The sequence below is a fragment of the Pezoporus flaviventris genome, unplaced genomic scaffold, assembly GCF_033815535.1.
Source record: "Pezoporus flaviventris isolate CSIRO_AGI_PZ_B2104156 unplaced genomic scaffold, CSIRO_AGI_Pfla_v1 ptg000004l, whole genome shotgun sequence".
NCBI classification, from domain to species: domain Eukaryota; kingdom Metazoa; phylum Chordata; class Aves; order Psittaciformes; family Psittacidae; genus Pezoporus; species Pezoporus flaviventris.
Window position 1 is genome coordinate 1,783,195 of NW_026892552.1, and position 17,373 is coordinate 1,800,567.

General features: G+C 41.4%; 1 protein-coding gene and 1 non-coding gene across 13 annotated transcripts in view; both read left to right on the forward strand.

The window, feature by feature from the left end:
- The window catches only part of CNOT1 (CCR4-NOT transcription complex subunit 1), a 64,134-nt gene that overhangs the window by 36,838 nt on the left and 9,923 nt on the right, over window positions 1-17,373 (forward strand). For 7 of the 12 annotated variants that reach the window (XM_061445442.1, XM_061445448.1, XM_061445446.1 and 4 more), the window contains 17 exons: window positions 668-792; window positions 1,625-1,911; window positions 3,220-3,298; window positions 4,708-4,938; window positions 5,521-5,661; window positions 6,517-6,696; window positions 7,719-7,835; window positions 8,269-8,379; window positions 8,967-9,044; window positions 9,338-9,515; window positions 9,994-10,124; window positions 10,749-11,045; window positions 13,390-13,530; window positions 13,643-13,747; window positions 14,247-14,366; window positions 14,897-15,091; window positions 16,801-16,943. In XM_061445442.1, coding sequence (XP_061301426.1) covers window positions 668-792; window positions 1,625-1,911; window positions 3,220-3,298; window positions 4,708-4,938; window positions 5,521-5,661; window positions 6,517-6,696; window positions 7,719-7,835; window positions 8,269-8,379; window positions 8,967-9,044; window positions 9,338-9,515; window positions 9,994-10,124; window positions 10,749-11,045; window positions 13,390-13,530; window positions 13,643-13,747; window positions 14,247-14,366; window positions 14,897-15,091; window positions 16,801-16,943 — 2,659 coding nt within the window. The remainder of the gene's footprint in view (window positions 1-667; window positions 793-1,624; window positions 1,912-3,219; window positions 3,299-4,707; window positions 4,939-5,520; window positions 5,662-6,516; window positions 6,697-7,718; window positions 7,836-8,268; window positions 8,380-8,966; window positions 9,045-9,337; window positions 9,516-9,993; window positions 10,125-10,748; window positions 11,046-13,389; window positions 13,531-13,642; window positions 13,748-14,246; window positions 14,367-14,896; window positions 15,092-16,800; window positions 16,944-17,373) is intronic. The other 5 variants (XM_061445444.1, XM_061445449.1, XM_061445451.1 and 2 more) reach the window with 2 other exon arrangements.
- LOC133265181 (small nucleolar RNA SNORA46) lies at window positions 7,174-7,312 on the forward strand. Its single transcript, XR_009741876.1, has one exon. It is a non-coding gene; the product is annotated as a small nucleolar RNA SNORA46 (small nucleolar RNA).

The following is a 17,373-nucleotide window of genomic DNA, read 5'->3' on the forward strand; positions in this document are numbered from 1 at the left end:
TCTGGATAACTGCCCCCAGTTTATATACTGGGCCTGATGTGCTGTGGTATGGGATTCCTTTTTGGCTAGTTTGGGTCAGGTATCTTCTTTCTGCTTCCTCCTGGCTTCCCCTCCTCCCTGACAGAGCATGAGACTGAGGAACTCCTTGGTCAGAGTAAACATTACTGCACAGCAACTGAAAACATCGGTGTTATCAGCGCTGTTCCCAGGCTGAAAGTCAAAAACACAGCTCTGCACCAGCTATTAAGGAGAAAAATGACTGCTACTGCTGAACCCAGGACACTTGCTCAAAGCTCACTCACTGACTGACCTGAAAGTTTGTGTGGGAGTTTGTCTGCTTGCTAGTGTTGTGTAGCATGCTTTAGTCTGTTTGCATTCATCTGGTTAAGGCATCAGCTGAGGTTAGTTTGGGATGCAGTGGATTCTAGGCATGCATCAGTAGGAGGTTAATCCTGTCTTAGGATACAGTTCTTTTGCATAAATACTATATATTGTATATATATTTTTAAATAACAGTTGCTGACTACTGGAAAGGTTAAATATCCTGCTTTTCAAGAAAACCAGCAGGTTCTGTGTAGATTGGTCAAAGAGTTGAATAGGACTACATAAAATCATGCTGGCTACCTCAAGTTGTTCTGAGCATGATACCTGTTCCCTTTTTTAACAGCTGACTTATCTCAGGTGTGGCCAGAGGCTAATCAGCACTTTAGCAAAGAAATAGATGATGAGGCAAACAGCTACTTCCAGCGTATTTACAACCATCCACCACATCCAACCATGTCTGTAGATGAGGTGAGTTCCCTTCAGCAGCATTTGCATTACTTGTCCAGTGACTTGCTGTAAACTTCGTTGTAATTGTTCCTTCTTGTATTAGTGGAAAATAGTAAAGGGCTTGTAGTAGATGCTTGCATCATTGCTTTTTTGCTTGGTTGAAGTTGTATATTTCTAAGATAGGATGATTTTACGTTAAACTTGCACTTGGTTGCTGTATTCAGCTTTGACTTTTAGGTGTCCAATTAACAGTCCTGAAATCATGCTGGGGACGAAGAATTCTACCTGGAGTGGAAGCTTGTGTGTTCAAAATAACTGTTAAAGTGTGCCTTTAAGCAATCTCTACAAGTTACATTTATCGTGAATATATTTGTTTTTAAAGTATCAAAAAATGACTACAACATCCAAATATACAAAGGTGCCTGAAGTTTTGCCTTCAGAGCTTTGACAATTATTTTGGTTAGTCTCAGTGAGAGTAATCATCAGTCTCATGTACTCACTCTTCGAAGTACTTCAACATTATTTGAATATATTTGGCTGTGAATTATGGAAGCACTGAACATTAATTTTCATTTTGCTAATTTAGAAGCAATGGAGTAGGCAGCCATATAAAAGTTTTATGTGAAGACAGTTACTGAAAAGAAATGGGAGATAACTGAAGCCTGGAGAGGAGGCTTATTGTAGCAGTGTAGTTTCTACAGGCTAACATGAGTGTTTTTGAAGCAGCTGTTTTGCAGTCGAGTATGTGGACTTGCAGTTTACTTTAACAGCCACAATCAGTCTTGAAACCCGAAGATGCAGAAGAGCTGAAATAAAGCAGATCTGTTGGTAACAATTTCCCATTTATTTGCAGGTCTTGGAAATGCTGCAGAGGTTTAAGGACTCCAACATTAAACGAGAACGAGAAGTGTTTAACTGTATGCTGAGGAACTTGTTTGAGGAATACCGCTTCTTTCCCCAGTACCCAGATAAAGAGCTGCACATAACAGCCTGCCTCTTTGGTGGTATCATAGAGAAAGGACTGGTTACTTATATGGCATTGGGCCTGGCCCTGCGCTATGTTCTTGAAGCCTTACGAAAGCCTTTTGCGTCCAAAATGTACTATTTTGGTATTGCTGCACTAGATAGATTTAAAAATAGGTAAGTGTGGGGTTTGATTAATATTTTAACAAGGCATTACATGTACTGTTACACCTTGAACCTGCTCTAATTATGCAGTGCAAGAGTGCTTATATGTGCTAGAAATTTACACATCTCAACTTCAGCATTACTTTAAAGATATGCTGTACTGAAACAAAATGTGCTAATGTACTAAAGGGTAACTTTTAAAATCAAAATTTTCAGTGTGGTGCTTTTATAAATGTAGGGTAAAGTGAGATGTTGAAACTATATAGTGAGCTTGTTGACAAAACTAATTCAGTGAAGTGCTGAGTTAGATGAAGTCAGCTTCTTAGAAGCAGGGTGAACGTAATTTCTCTTTACAGGTACATTCTAATGAAGTGCTGTTTTCACTGTTCATTACTGAAAGCTGGCTAGGAACTAGCTCTAGGACTTTGGTTTAACATAGAAATGTCAAGTATGCCATAAAGTATCTCAAAAATTAAAGCTTTCTCAAAGCTTTTACTGGATTGTAAAGAGAGGAATCTCTCAAGGCAGGCAGCTGTAGTAGGCAGGGCTGTATACCCATGAGGAAAAATCTCCATTCTGGAAGAAGATACTTGAACTTGAAAAGCATTAGAAAGCTTCCTGGAATTAGTTATGAGAAGAAATGTGTGGACTAATAAGCAAGGAGCATGTTATTTTCTAGCCCTGTTCTCCTGTTCATCTGCCCTGGAGTATTTCATCTGTAATAAAAGCTGTTGCTTGCAGCATTTGTGGATGGATATTGTATTGTGGAGTTAGGTGAGCAGAATGTGTAGACTCTTCAGGCTGTCATACTTGAGACATAGCCATATTCTTTTCTGAAGAACCATTTTAAGCATGACATAAAGATTTAACTCTCAGTGAGTAGTACTAGCAGCTAGCATTCGCAAGTGGAACTATAATAATTGGTGTGCATAGGTGAAGCTTCTGTCTCAGGTGTTAGGGGTACTCTGGATTGCTGCTTAAAACACACTGAGCCAGACTACAAATGACTTATCCAACAATCTTACTGCAAAAACTGAATATAAATGCAATTGTGCTGAGTCAGAAGCATAGATATATAGGATGAATTTCTGTGAATAAACCTTGTGTTTTGTTGTTAAATGAATTCATTTCAAATAGGTTTTGCAACAAAAAGTACTTTGTAGAAGATGCTTTGTTTATAGCACAGCTTCTGCGAAGAGTCCAGAAGTAATTCTGTGATGCAGCATGGGAATGAGACACCAGTGTTACATTTGTATTTCTCTGTAATACTGTTTCTGACCAGGGTTTATGCTTCTGACTGATGGATGTTTTGTTTGACAGGTTGAAGGACTATCCCCAGTATTGTCAGCACTTGGCTTCTATTAGTCACTTTATACAGTTCCCGCATCACTTACAGGAGGTGAGTGTTTGTGTCAGCACACTGGCTTTCTATGATTTTAAATTCTTTTGGGCAAATTCCTGTTTTCCTTTGGAAACATAATCTCACTTGTCACAATTTTAGGCAGTGTACATCCACAGAATTAAATACCTTTTCTTTAAAGGTTTTGCTGTGGGATAGGTTGGGCAGTTGAAGGTGGTTATATGATACCTCTATTGTTTCCATAAATATGTTTGGGTTGCTTATTTAGAAATAACAGCCTGACTATAACTGCATGATCAACCAGTGCACATACCTCTTCGCAGAGGTTTTCAGGTGCTTCAGTGAATTCATATTTGAGTCCCTTAAGTATTTTGAATTTTCCTCTAAAATAGAGGGCATTTAGCTGCGTTTTTAGTTTCATACTCAGATCTGCTGAAATAATCCACATAAAGATGAGGAAAAGTAAGAAAAATTTCATTCCTGAAGACCTGATAAGAGTAATTGGAATACCCTGTAGTCCATAGCAATGTTGGTCACAGTATCTGACTCAAAGATGTTTTCATTGATAGAAATACAGAAAAGCTAATCCCAGTGGCAGAGCTTGAGAGCATGATATAAGGAAAAAGGTCAGCTCTAACATGAAGGTAGAGAAGCCATCGCCCCAGAGCTGCCCAGTCCAATATGGGCTGAAACCTGTTAGTGAAACTGTTTGATGTTACCAATTTCTGGGTACATGTATTACAATGAGCAAGAAACTAATTTTCTACTGTGGAAGATGTGAAATTTGGAAGATGGCTGTTTCAGAACTATGGTTTGCTTACTAATTGTGAACTTCGCACTTTACCATGTCTCTCTGTCTGTAGAAATCCTTGGGGAAGACTTTTTATCTACTTTGCTGCATAGCTGTATGAAATCATAGAATGGTTTGGGTTGGAAGGGACCTTATATCTCATCCAGTTCCAGCCCTCTACCAGGCAGGAACACCTTCCACTAGACCAGGTTGCTCCGAGCACTGTCCAGCCTGGCCCTGAACACTGCCAGGGATGGGGAAGCCACAGCTTCTCTGGGCAACCTGTGCCAGTTTCTTGATACTCAAAACATTTCTCCTAGGCTCTTACCTTCTTTTGCTCTGCTATCCCATGCCTGCAGAGGTAGGGTTTTTTGAGTACTGCTTTGTAGAATTTTAAGGATGTCAAGTCTCTTGATGTTTGATGTCAGTCTGTTGAGGTCAGGGTAGAGCTTGAGGCTCCTCTCCAGTGAGAAAGTATGTTAATAGTGACAAGATCTGCTTTATAAGACTAAACTCGTAGTTTGCAAATTCTGTTAATGGCATTAATATCAAGTATTTTAAAGATTGTTGGCAAACCTTTATATTACTCATGCTAAAACTGAGCTTGGTGTTCTGTAGTTGCATGTGAAATTTTGTATGTGCTTTATTTCTTTTTCAGTACATAGAGTATGGACAGCAATCCAGAGATCCTCCTGTGAAGATGCAGGGTTCAATCACCACCCCTGGAAGTATTGCACTTGCCCAGGCTCAGGCCCAGGCCCAAGTTCCAGCAAAAGCTCCTCTTGCTGGCCAAGTCAGCACTGTAGTTACCACCTCAACCACCACCACTGTTGCAAAAACCATTACAATCACCCGACCAACTGGAGTGAGCTTCAAGAAAGACGTGCCAGTAAGTAATTTGTCACATCAGTGCCCTTACTGGGGCTTGACAACACTTGTTGCTCACCAAACCACATTTGACCTAGCAGTTCTAAATGCATTAGGTTTTGAAAATCGTTAGTCACTTCCATAAACAAACCTCTGAACTCAGAGTCATTACAGGGTTGCCTGAGAGTGTATAGAGTTGTTACTGCGTGGTAACTGATGCACTGTGAAGTCAAGCCCATCTTGCTTCCTGTACTGTGTTTGTATAGTTCTCTGGAAAGAAGCTTCTCAAATTGAAGGAGGTAAAACCCAAAGGTAGCTGAAAGTGTTGTGAACAAACTGAGGGGAGAATCAACAGTGTAGTTGTTAATGTCTTTCACACCTGATTGTTATGTAGATAATAGCATTCTTTTGCAGAGTACTGATCAAGGTTTGTAGAGTAAGAAACCCACTTGGCTTCATTAGAATGCTGCTAAAAATGAGACTGAAACTCTAGGTGTCACCTGATGAAGCTCAATTCTTTATTTTCACTAGACAGAACAGAGCAAGTTTCTTTCAATATCGCCTCAAAGTATTGTCAGTTTTTAACTTCTGGTTCTCCTTCCAGCCTTCCATTAATACTACCAACATTGATACACTGTTAGTAGCAACAGATCAAACTGAGAGAATTGTGGAACCTCCAGAGAATGTCCAGGAAAAGATTGCTTTCATCTTCAATAATCTGTCTCAGTCAAATATGACGCAGAAGGCAAGTATGCAAGAACTCTAGTAAAACCTATTTTTTATGCATTTCTGAAAATCTGTTCTAAAGTGGTGGGTGATTTTGTGTTGCTGCTAAAAATCCAACTTGCAAAAAATTGAGAGGGAGCACACTGTAAAGAAATTGTTGTTTCCAACACTCCGCTTGAAGCTCTTTGGAGATAAAATTTTTCAGGGGAAGGAGAGCTGGGTAAAAGATAGCTGTTCTTTATCTTGCTTTCTCCTACAAGTTTCCTTGTTTCTGTATAGCCAGATCCTTTGTACTTAAGTTTTCTAGGTCAGTAATGCTCTGTTTTCAGGAAAGGACTTCTGTTAGATGTCCAGAGTAATTGCTGTATAGTCTTTCTTGATGTTTTTGTCATTTGAAATAACTGTAAAATACTGATGCATGTTTCTGAAAAACATTGTTTGAACAAACGTTCACATCATAAGTGGGCTGGGTACCATTTAATGTTGCAGGGCTCAGCTGATGGACTTTTGTATTTTGAGCTGGATTCTTATGAAGCAGTGGCGATCTTCAGTGCTATGGCCAGCTGAACTGTCTATCTGGTGGACAGACATAGGTTAAACCTAAGATGTCTGCATTTATTTTGCAGTTACCTGGTAAAAAGCTAAGTGAGGGAGAGGTAAATCATTATGTCCTGCTGATTTTATGATTGTCCTTATTGATTGAGCAGATCTTCAGATAATGAGATGCTAATTTCCATGCATTTTTTTAAAAGAACAACTTTAGTGTTAAAAGCAATTGACTGATCTTGACCATGTTGGTCAGAGCCAACCCCAGTAGTTCTTGGTCGTCACCTTACATTTTCTGTGGCTTGCTTTTTATTTGGTATGGAGACAGGTTGAAGAGTTGAAGGAAACAGTGAAAGAAGAGTTCATGCCTTGGGTATCACAGTATCTTGTGATGAAGAGAGTCAGTATTGAGCCCAACTTTCACAGCTTATATTCAAACTTCCTTGACACACTTAAGAATCCAGAGTTTAATAAAATGGTTCTGAATGAAACCTACAGAAATATCAAGGTAAGTAGCACAAGTTTTCTAATACTTAGGTAGATTTAAAGATTTAGGAGTGTGCCGTTTTCCTCCTGCTGTTTGCTTACTGTGTTGCTGATCTTCAAAAATCTTCTTGGTGATCATTCAAAAATCTACTTGGTAGCTTAAAATTGAACTAACAGGTTACCTTTATGAATACTAAATTCTTCTGTTTTCAGTCGAGAATGTACCGAAGTCTTAATTCAATTGTATAATGAGAAGGCAAATCTGCATTTAAATTCATTTATTTAGGTAGACTCTGAATTTGTGTGAGGCTTGCAGATTATAACCTAGGGGAAAATTGCTTATGATCTAGTTCTTTTGTGTGGGGAAAGTATAGAGATTAGAAAACTGTAGTCTAACAGAGGGGTTATAATAACCAAAATTTACTAGAGGGTTAAGATAAGGGGAGGAGGAGGGAGAAGCAGTAACTCAGAAGAGGGGGTAAAACAAGTTTGTCAAGCAAGCACTATTTTTAAACCTGTTGGTGGAATTTCCTTACCACCATGGGTTACGCTGTAGTGCAAAAGAATCTCCTGGCTCTTCACAGCACAGATGACCTTGCTCTGTTCAGCTTGTGCTCCTCTAAAGCTAAGGAACAGAAGTAACAGCAGAATACTTGTGAAATTATTTAAGTCTTGAAATAAGAAATTATTTCCCAAGAAGTGCAAACTGTAGCCTTCAGGTGTGTGGTGAAGCATTAAGTAGCATTGCCTTGACAAGTTAGAGTTTATTAAGCAAGTAGTCATAGCAGTCTTGACAAAGTAAATGGGAAACTGTAACCCTCCTTTTTGACTCTCCTGAAAGAAAGGGATTTTGAGATCATTACAGAGCAGATTTATAGGATGCTGCCTTGAAGTGAAGGCTGCTCTAGATTATCTCTGTAATGTGACTGGAGCTCAGAACTTCATGTTCCAAAACTGTACATCTTCAGTCAGATAAGCTGTTGGATTTGGGTTTTGGGTCGCATTATCTTCTGGTTGTTGCTTGAGTTGCGTTTTTTTCATTAGGTGTTACTGACATCAGATAAAGCTGCAGCCAACTTCTCAGACCGGTCCTTGCTAAAAAACCTTGGTCACTGGCTGGGAATGATTACGCTTGCTAAAAATAAGCCCATCTTGCATACGGTGAGCTTTTGCCTTTATTGGTTTGTTTGGTGGGAATTGCTATGCTGTTATGGGACAGCATAGGCTACTGGGGACATTTTATCACCTTACTGGTGTCTCTTTTTTGTGCTAACTACAGCATATGATTCCAGAGTTAGTCACTTAAGACTTGTAAATATTTTTTTAATATCAGAAAAGTAAGTAGTAAAGCACTTGCCAAAATAATACTAATATTAATTAGTAAAGTAATAATACTAATTAATTCTAAAAATGTGTATCTGTAAATCTTTGCTCAAGAAGTAACAGTAGCAGTATGTAACATTCAAGTACTGTCATGACTCGACCTTGCCAATATATTCCCTATAAGGAAATAAGGTTTAAGTGGAATTTTTGCAATGTGGTTTCTGTTTTCTCCACTTTCTTCCCCTTTTGAGTTGTTGATGTGTTTTTTCAGGATTTGGATGTGAAATCTCTACTGCTGGAAGCATATGTAAAGGGACAACAGGAATTGCTTTATGTGGTGCCATTTGTTGCCAAAGTCTTAGAGTCCAGCGTCAGGAGCGTGGTAAGTGATTTTGTGCTGACGAGTTATTGCTCAAGTAGCTAAACAAGTATGGTAGGAAGTAATTAACTTCTTTCACAAAAGGAAAATGATTGCATCCTATGGAAAGAAAGAAAAGAGATGGCAGGGCTTAAAGTGAAGGAGTTCTGTTTCAAGCGGAAGTACATGGCCTGTGCATTTTTGCAGTCTAGGTGGTATGAGCTGAGCTGCACGGTGTGAACTGCACTGTGGTGTATCCCTGAACAGAACTCCAAGAAACATAAGGATGCCATCACAGAGGTTTTAGGATTTTTTTTTTTTTTTTTTTTTTTTAATTCCCCCATCCCTCTTTGACCCTGATCAGCTCTTCTGCTTAATGTGGAACTGATCTCACAGAAGGACCAGGTCATTGTGTTTCTAGTTTAATGTTCAGCTAGCTTCCTAATCTAGTTACAGTCAAATTGAGTAGTAAATGCAACCCTAATTGCAGCTGTTTAAACTTTTCCATGGCTGTGTGCACATATAGCTGTTTGTATTTCACAAATTTCTACTCCTGAGTTACCCAGATGATTCAAGAAGTTTGTTATACTGCTGTCCTCTGTCTCTTGTAGGTCTTCAGGCCTCCAAACCCGTGGACAATGGCCATTATGAATGTTTTAGCTGAGCTACATCAAGAACATGATCTAAAAGTAAACTTCTTGTTTTCACTTTACCTACTAAGTGTGAGGTTTTCTTGACATACTGGTCAAGAGGGATATTGTGAAGGACCAAATTTCATTTCTTTAGCATGGGGAGAATTGGGCATTGCTTAATTTGGTAGGACATGGATGGTCAGCATGCAAGATGTTTGTCTTATCCTCAGTCACTGTTAAAAGTCTCTAAAAGGCCTGGAGTTAGAATGGGAAGTTTGGGAATCAAGCAGCCCAGTAAATATTTTGGGTATTTTCCTTGTGACATAACCTAAACTAGACTTGTTGTGCAGTTGAATCTGAAGTTTGAGATTGAGGTGCTCTGCAAGAATCTTGCACTAGACATCAATGAGCTGAAGCCTGGAAGTCTCCTGAAAGATAAGGATCGTCTGAAAAATCTGGATGAGCAGCTGTCTGCTCCAAAGAAGGATGTGAAGCAGCCGGAAGAGCTACCGCCCATCACAACAACTAGTAAGTACATCCAGAATCCAGAACCACTCCATAGAAGTTCAAATAAGACAGCTTATGCTACTGCAAAGAAAAATGTGAAGCTGCATATGCTGTTGTCACATTGCTCAATGCCTGGGAGCACTTGGATAGTTCTGTGATACAAGATGGGAAGGAAATGGGAAGCTATCCTGAGGAATAATTCTATGCATGCTCTGTGTAGCTAGTGCTTAGGAGAGAGTGAAGCAGGATGATCTGTTAACAAGCCATCAGGAGCTAAGCTGTGTTGCAGCGAGCAACTCTGCTAAAATCAGAAGCTAGTTTGGTACTAATCATTAGGAAAATGGAGAATAAAAATTGCTTGAGAATTTTAGGAGGCTTTATGATCAAAGTGCAAAACTACTTCTGAGTCACTTGCTGGTTTAAATGAGACTGATATACTTCCACTATAAGCATCTGCTTTTCAGTAATGGTTCAATACAAACATTCTTGTATCCTACAGCTGCTTCTACAACTCCAGCTACCAGCACCACTTGTACAGCCACGGCTCCTCCACAGCCCCAGTACAGTTATCATGACATCAATGTCTATTCTTTAGGAGGGTTGGCTCCACATATTACCTTAAATCCAACAGTAAGTTTTAGAGCTGATCTGTTTTGCTATAAGAATTCTTAGCACCAGTGTAGCTAAAGGTTTCAGTGGGTGGGAGCAGCAGTTTGTAAGTTGAAGTTACTGGGGAGTCACTTCTCAAAAGTAACGGGGTGGGTGCACACTAACAAGTAATCAAATGGAAAAATTCAGGGGTTGTTAGTAATGGCATTAGCAATCTTAGATCAAGTGATCTTTCATTATGACATTGGTATCAAGTCTATTTCTGGCAATAAGTTTCAATTGAGGTAGTTGCTCTTGGGACTTAGGCTTAAAAGGAGCTTCTATGTTCCCTCTGACCAGTCAGTGACCTGGCTCTTAAAGTAGTCTTTGCATTGTGCAACTTTGGAAGAAGAACGATCTTATGTCTCATTTTCAGAATTGCCAAACATTGTAATAGCTGCAGGTGGAACACAGGAGTGCCATGCTGAAAAGAAGCTATGAGAGTAAACTTGAAATTGTTCAGAAACTGAATGGGGGTGGAAAACGAGGGCAGTGAGCGAGCAGCTCTGTGGTTCTGAGTTACAGACTGGGCTTAAACCACAACCCTGGGGTAGCTGGGATTCTACTTTACTTTATCCTCACTTAACCTCCCTAACCCTCCTCCAGATCCCACTGTTCCAAGCCCACCCACAGTTGAAGCAGTGCGTGCGGCAAGCAATTGAGCGAGCAGTGCAAGAACTTGTTCATCCGGTGGTGGATCGCTCTATTAAGATTGCCATGACTACTTGTGAGCAGATAGTCAGGAAGGACTTTGCACTGGATTCAGAGGAGTCACGAATGCGTGTGGCCGCGCACCATATGATGCGGAACCTGACTGCTGGGATGGCGATGATCACCTGCAGGGAACCTTTGCTGATGAGCATAGCTACCAACTTGAAAAATAGTTTTGCTACTGCACTGAGGGTAAGAGCCACATCATCTGAAGTTTATTCCCAACTTACAGGACTGTAGACATCCAGCACTAGCAGATCAGTTTGCCACACTGCAGACTTGTTGATTAATTATGTGTCGTAACTAATGTGGAGCTTACTCATGAGATTTTTGTCCACTAAATTATCAGAGTTACAGTGGAAAGACTGTGCTGAGATTACAGCTCATTCCAAGCACTCTTAAGGCCTTTAAGGTGGATCTTGCTTTATTGCTCACAAGGTTCCCCACTACCTTTTCATTTTGCCACCCTGTTCTGTCCAGTTTGATCGTGTCATGAAGCCTTAGAGTACTTATCTTTCTGGGGGATTTGAGGTAGAAAAGCTGGAGTGGCAAAGACAGTTGATTCTGGGACTTTCTGTTGATGCCTTGGATTGTTTCAGCATGCATACTTGAAGCAGATTTTTTTCACTTGTGCTCTTAGCAGATATGTAAAGACTCTTCTGCACAGCTTGTGAATTCATTGGGTTTTCTAGAGGCTATTTTTAGGTCCTTTGAACAAAGTTTGAGCTGAAGTAGTAGCTTTACCTTCTTGACTGGAAGTTTGTGACCTGCTGGCCAGAATATCACCTGCTGCCCAGAATAGTTTCTGTGCTTACCACCGATGTCAGCACAGACACAAGAGCATGAAGACCTTCAGAAGGATAAAGACATAGATCCTTTCAGGGATTTGAAAGAGAAATTGTTCAGGGACTGCCTACCTCTTGCTTAAGGGCATGTCACTGTCTCCCATCTGGTACGGAGTGACAGAGAAAAGGCCCTTTTGCAGTGGCATTGCTCTCTTGCATGGTAACTGCTCTGAGGACAGGATTTAATGTTCCAAAGGGAGTGCAAAATGTCACAAAGAATTGCATCTGCAGATAAGAGATGTACAGTCTGCTGCAACTCACAGGTCTCAAACATTTGACCCTTCATATACAGAACTTCAGATAATGTGACTGCTGAGATGAAGAGCAGGAAAAGCATACAAGTGAATCTTGTTCCATCCATCCTAAACACAAGGCTGGGAGGAAACAGTAATACTTTGTTCACGTGTGAGCTCAGCCAGTGACCACTGTTAGCTCCTGTGCTAATTACAATTAGGAGTTTGGGTGTCAAACTGGTAACCGTAAGAGAAAGTGCTGTTATCCTCTGAAAAGAGGGACGGAAATACTCCTTTGGTTTGCAGTCTTGGCTGTGATTAATCCTTGAATAATAAAATGGTTTGGGTTGGAAGGACCTTAAAGCTCATCCAGTTCCAACCCCCTGCCATGGGCAAGGACACTTTTCATTTGACCAGGTTACTACAAGGCCCTTCCAGCCTGGCCTTAAACACTGCCAGGGATGGGGCAGCCACAGCTTCTCTGGGCAATCTGTGCCAGTGCCTCAGCACCCTCACATGGAAGAACTTCCCAAGATCTCATCTCAGTCTCCCCTCTGTCAGGTTAAAGACATTCCCCCTTGTCCTGTCCCTACAGTCCCTGGTCCAGAGCCCCTCTCCAGATTTCTTGTTTTTTCGGCCCCTTTAGGCACTGGAGCTGCTCTGAGGTCTCCCCTTAAGGAGCCTTTTGTTCTCCAGGCTGAACAAACCCAGCTCTCTCAGCCTGTCTCTAGAGCAGAACTGCTGCAGCCCTCACAGCATCTCCATGGCCTTCTCTGGATTTGCTCAAGCAGGTCCACATGCCTCTTGCATTGAGGGCCCCAGAGGTGAACACAGTAAGATATCAGATAGAAGGTATGAAAGAGAAGTAGATCTTAATGGGCAAACAAATCCAAGTAGATTGGACTGTTTGCTGTGTTATGTGTACTCTGTTTCTATTGGGAGTTGCTGCTTTGCACCCTGGAAAGTAAGTCCAAGTGTTCAGGGTTCTCTCAGACCAGACTCCAAGAAGGAAAGAAGAAAATCTGTATCAGAAAAGGAACCCACTGAAAAAGGATTAGCACTACTCTTCCATTTAGTGTATCTTCTGATTACAAGCTAGGAAGTGGGAGAACTTTTACATTGTGATGTGAGGTTTGTTTTTCCTGCATCTGTCGTATACGTGTCAGCCCAAAGCAGGGCTTTATGTCTATGCCCAGGAGGTAGGTTGGTGGAGAAGATGGAGGACCTTCTGCTGTGTTGTTTCTTGTTTAAAAGTCTTTGCTGTCATCTTCCCTCCTGGTTTTATTCAGAGCTATGCAAAAATAATTTTACTGTTGTATGTTCCGTGCAAAGAGAGTGCATTCCTAAGAGCATTCCTTTTTATTGCTCGTGTTCTGTAAAGGCAGTGGCACAGATTTTAAGGCTAGTAAAATACAGGGGAGATTTACAGCCTTCACTGATTATTGTGGTTTTCAATAGGCAGCCTCTCCACAACAGAGGGACATGATGGAGCAGGCAGCAGCCCAGTTAGCACAGGACAACTGTGAGCTGGCCTGCTGCTTTATCCAAAAGACAGCTGTGGAAAAGGCAGGCCCTGAGATGGACAAGAGGCTTGCAACTGTAAGTATGGGACTGTTGTGTTTTAGAAGCATTATATGTGCTCATATACATCCAGACTGTCTAAAATTCATTGTGGTGTTTGGTGGTTTTGTTGCTTTTTTTTTTTCCCCAGGAATTTGAGCTCAGAAAACATGCTAGACAAGAGGGTCGTCGGTACTGTGATCCTGTTGTGCTGACTTACCAGGCTGAGAGGATGCCAGAACAGATCCGATTAAAGGTGAGGATATTAACTGAGCTGCACTCTGATGTGGCTTTTCTCCCCCGCCTGATAATGAAAAGTGGGTGGCAGAGCTTCAGCTGAGCAATCCTGTATATTGCTAGTCTTGTCTACTAGTGCTGCAACTGCTATAAGCTTGATTAGTTATGGAAACATGAATAAATTGGTCCAGAGTGTTTTTGTAATTTTTCTCAATTCTTTGAGGACCGTAAAAGTCCTGTCTCTTGTGCTGTGCTGCTCCTTGCACTGAAATATGACTAGCCTGTTTCATTGTCATCTTATGTTTTCTTTCTTTAGAGGACATATCTTGTGTTTCAGTAGAGCATTTCTCTTGTCAGCTGTGGATGGAGCCATTATGATAGGACCTCCTACTTCTTGGTGTCTAGGCCACTCAATTTAAGAGTGTGACTAAGCAGCTACCTGTTACACAAATTGCCCTCATTTCTTACTGCCACAGTGCTTAACAATGAGGTTAATGCCTGTTGTTTTCATTAAAAAGGTTGGAGGTGTGGACCCAAAACAGCTGGCTGTTTATGAAGAGTTTGCACGCAATGTCCCTGGCTTCCTGCCTACCAATGACTTAACTCAGCCCACGGGATTCTTGGCTCAGCCTATGAAGGTAAAGATTTCTGAATTAGTTGGTTTGTGAGTATTATAGCCCTATTGGTGAATGTTGTGGAACGTGTGTCTCTTGCTAGAAGACTAGTAAGAATCAGGCTTGGGAGGAGTGGTTGTAAGATGCATTAGTTTTATTTTGTCATTAGGCTGACATTAAAACTTACATCCAGTCTTAGAGGGTTGTAACCCAAACTGGGACAAGATCTGCAAGTTGTGATTACCATGTGTAATTTTAATAGCAGTGAAATATTTTATTCAAATCCCATGTTACTTTTGCAGAAAGACCATGGATGGCAAGCATGGATTTTGAGATAACAAAGAGGTTTTTGTATGTGTTCGTGGTCTTAAGGACTGCTGGAATTGCTTGCTAGTTTCCACATAGCTTATTTTGTCATATTTGTGTATTTAAAATGCCAACATAACTAACCACAGTACTTTAGAGGTATAAATTCTGGATGCAGAATAGCCAGTCAGTATGAGTTGCACAAATATAATCCTTGCAAAAAACACTCATTCCCACTTTCTCTTTAGCAGCAAGCTTGGGCTACAGATGATGTAGCACAAATCTATGACAAATGTATGACAGAACTGGAGCAGCACCTGCAGTCCATACCACACACCTTGGCCATGAATCCTCAAGCTCAAGCGTTGCGCAGCCTCTTGGAGGCTGTAGTAGTGGCTCGGAACTCCCGGGATGCTATTGCTGCACTTGGGCTGCTGCAGAAGGTGAATGTTAACAACTCTTCTCCTGTAACAACTCACCTAGTTTATTACTCATCTGCCTTGTGGATTGCATTGCTGGTGACTGTGTACTTTCATGTATCCTGTGGGTCTTGCTTGGTGAGCAGTACTGAGCAACTGCTGTCTTTGGAAATTCAGTAAATGAAATTGGAAGAGGGTCAAGATGTTCACATGGTGTTTTGTACATGCAGGGGCCAGGCTGCTATGGAAAAAAGCAGGTACAGAATCCTGGGATTTAGAGGAGTTTTGTTTAAATGAAGCAAGTAGAGAGCTATTGCACTCAGGAGCAGTCTTTCATTTCAAAATTATTTGTAGGCTAAGATGACATTTGGATTGCCCATATAGGTAGGTATTACTGAGTGTAGGACTGTATTCATAGTGGCATACAGAGGGATTGTATTTTGCAGTAACTGACAAATTAATATGCCTGGTGGGTTGACACTGGCCAACAACCAAGCATCCATTTAGCTGCTCACTCGTCCTGCTCCTCTGCAGGACAGGGAGAAAATAAAGGGAAGGCAGGTAACTTGTTCGTTCAGATTATGGCATCTTAGTAGGGAAAGAAAAGCTGTGTGCTTTTCAACAAACAGAACAAAGATAAAAATCACTGCTTCCCATCAGGCCACACCTGAAGTAGGGCTTCAGCACATGGAACATTTGCTTGGAAAGGCAAACATGGCTATGAATGCCCCCCTTCATCCTCCCTTCCCTGAGCTTATATTGCTGAGCATGATGTCATATGGTATGGAACATGCCTTCATTCAGTTTGGGTCAGTTGTCCTGGCTGTGTTGCTTCCCAGCCTCTTGCCCATCCCCAGCCTGCCAACTGGTGGGGAAGACAGAGTGGGAAAGAAAACCTTGATGCTGTGCAAATGCTGTTCAGCGACTGGCAAAACGGTGGTGTGTTGTCGAGAGTGTTTCAGCACAAATCCAGAGCACAGCACCATATGGGCTTCTGGGAAGCAAATTAACTCCATTCCAGCCAGAACTAATAGACTATACCAGGAGGGGTGTGTCACAGTGAGCTCTGTGAGCTGAGCTGGTATCTGTGCTTGATTATTAGTGCAGAGTGTAGTGACGCATGTGGAGAAAAGTCTATTTGAGGATAGTGGAAGGATCTGCCTACCTGAGGATCCAAGAACATCAGCAAAACACAAGCTGGAGGGAGACTATTCTTGGCTGGTAGTGCTTGTACCTATTAAAGAATCTAATCGTGACTAGGACTTGCCCATGTAACTTTTGCTGCCCCTATAAGACTCATCTTTCATTTGCTATAGACTAGCACAGGTGTGTCTGAGTGCCGCAGCTCTTTGTCCAAAAAAGCTAAAAGCTGGCCTCTGGCAGGTTCTGCAGATCTCCTTCCATGTTATTTTTCATGAGCCATATGCAAAATTGCTTGTGGGGAGGCATAGAATTAGAGAAGCTGCAGTACAAACTAATGCAGTCTTTCAGACTACTTGGTGCATATATGAAGCGGGGCATAGAGAGGCTTGTTTGTGGTAGGACAGCTGTGTGCAGTGAATGTGTAGATGCCATAGTAGCTGGTAAAATCTCACATAGTCTCATCAAGGGGTCAGCATGATAACTAAATTGGTTTTCGCAAATCTCAGGTGATAACTGTTGCTGATGTAATTTGGAGAAGACTTGGAAGAGGACTTGTTTTTTCCTCTGCTAACAGGTTGCATCTATTCTAGGCTGTAGAGGGCTTACTTGATGCCACCAGTGGGGCAGATTCTGACCTCCTGCTTCGCTATCGTGAGTGTCATCTGCTTGTGCTGAAGGCTCTGCAGGATGGCCGTGCCTATGGATCTCCATGGTGTAATAAACAAATTACTAGGTCAGTTATGAGACAACAGGAACACTGATGTAGCTTTCACCATCTTTTGGGAGTTCCTGTGTATTCTGAATGTCTTGCTTGTTAATATTTTGCATTGCTGCAATTTGGACAGACAAAGTAACTAGCTTTTGTCAAAAGCAACCAGATTTTATAATGCTGCTTCATCTAGAACATGATAGGAATCTTCTGTGGAATTAGACATTAGAAGTGCTCTGGGGGCTGGGTTTTTTTTCCCCTTATTTTACAGAGATTGTCTCTGAGCTGTCACAAACTATGTGACATGGCATATCCCTGCAGCAGGAGCACTGGTACTTCAGCAAGGCAGCTGTGCCACTTTGTCTCTAGAAGAGAGTTGCTTCTGCTGAAGCTCTTTAAGGAATGTTGTGACCAGTTTTGCAGGGCAGCAAATGTTTGAGGCTGGTGGCTGTTT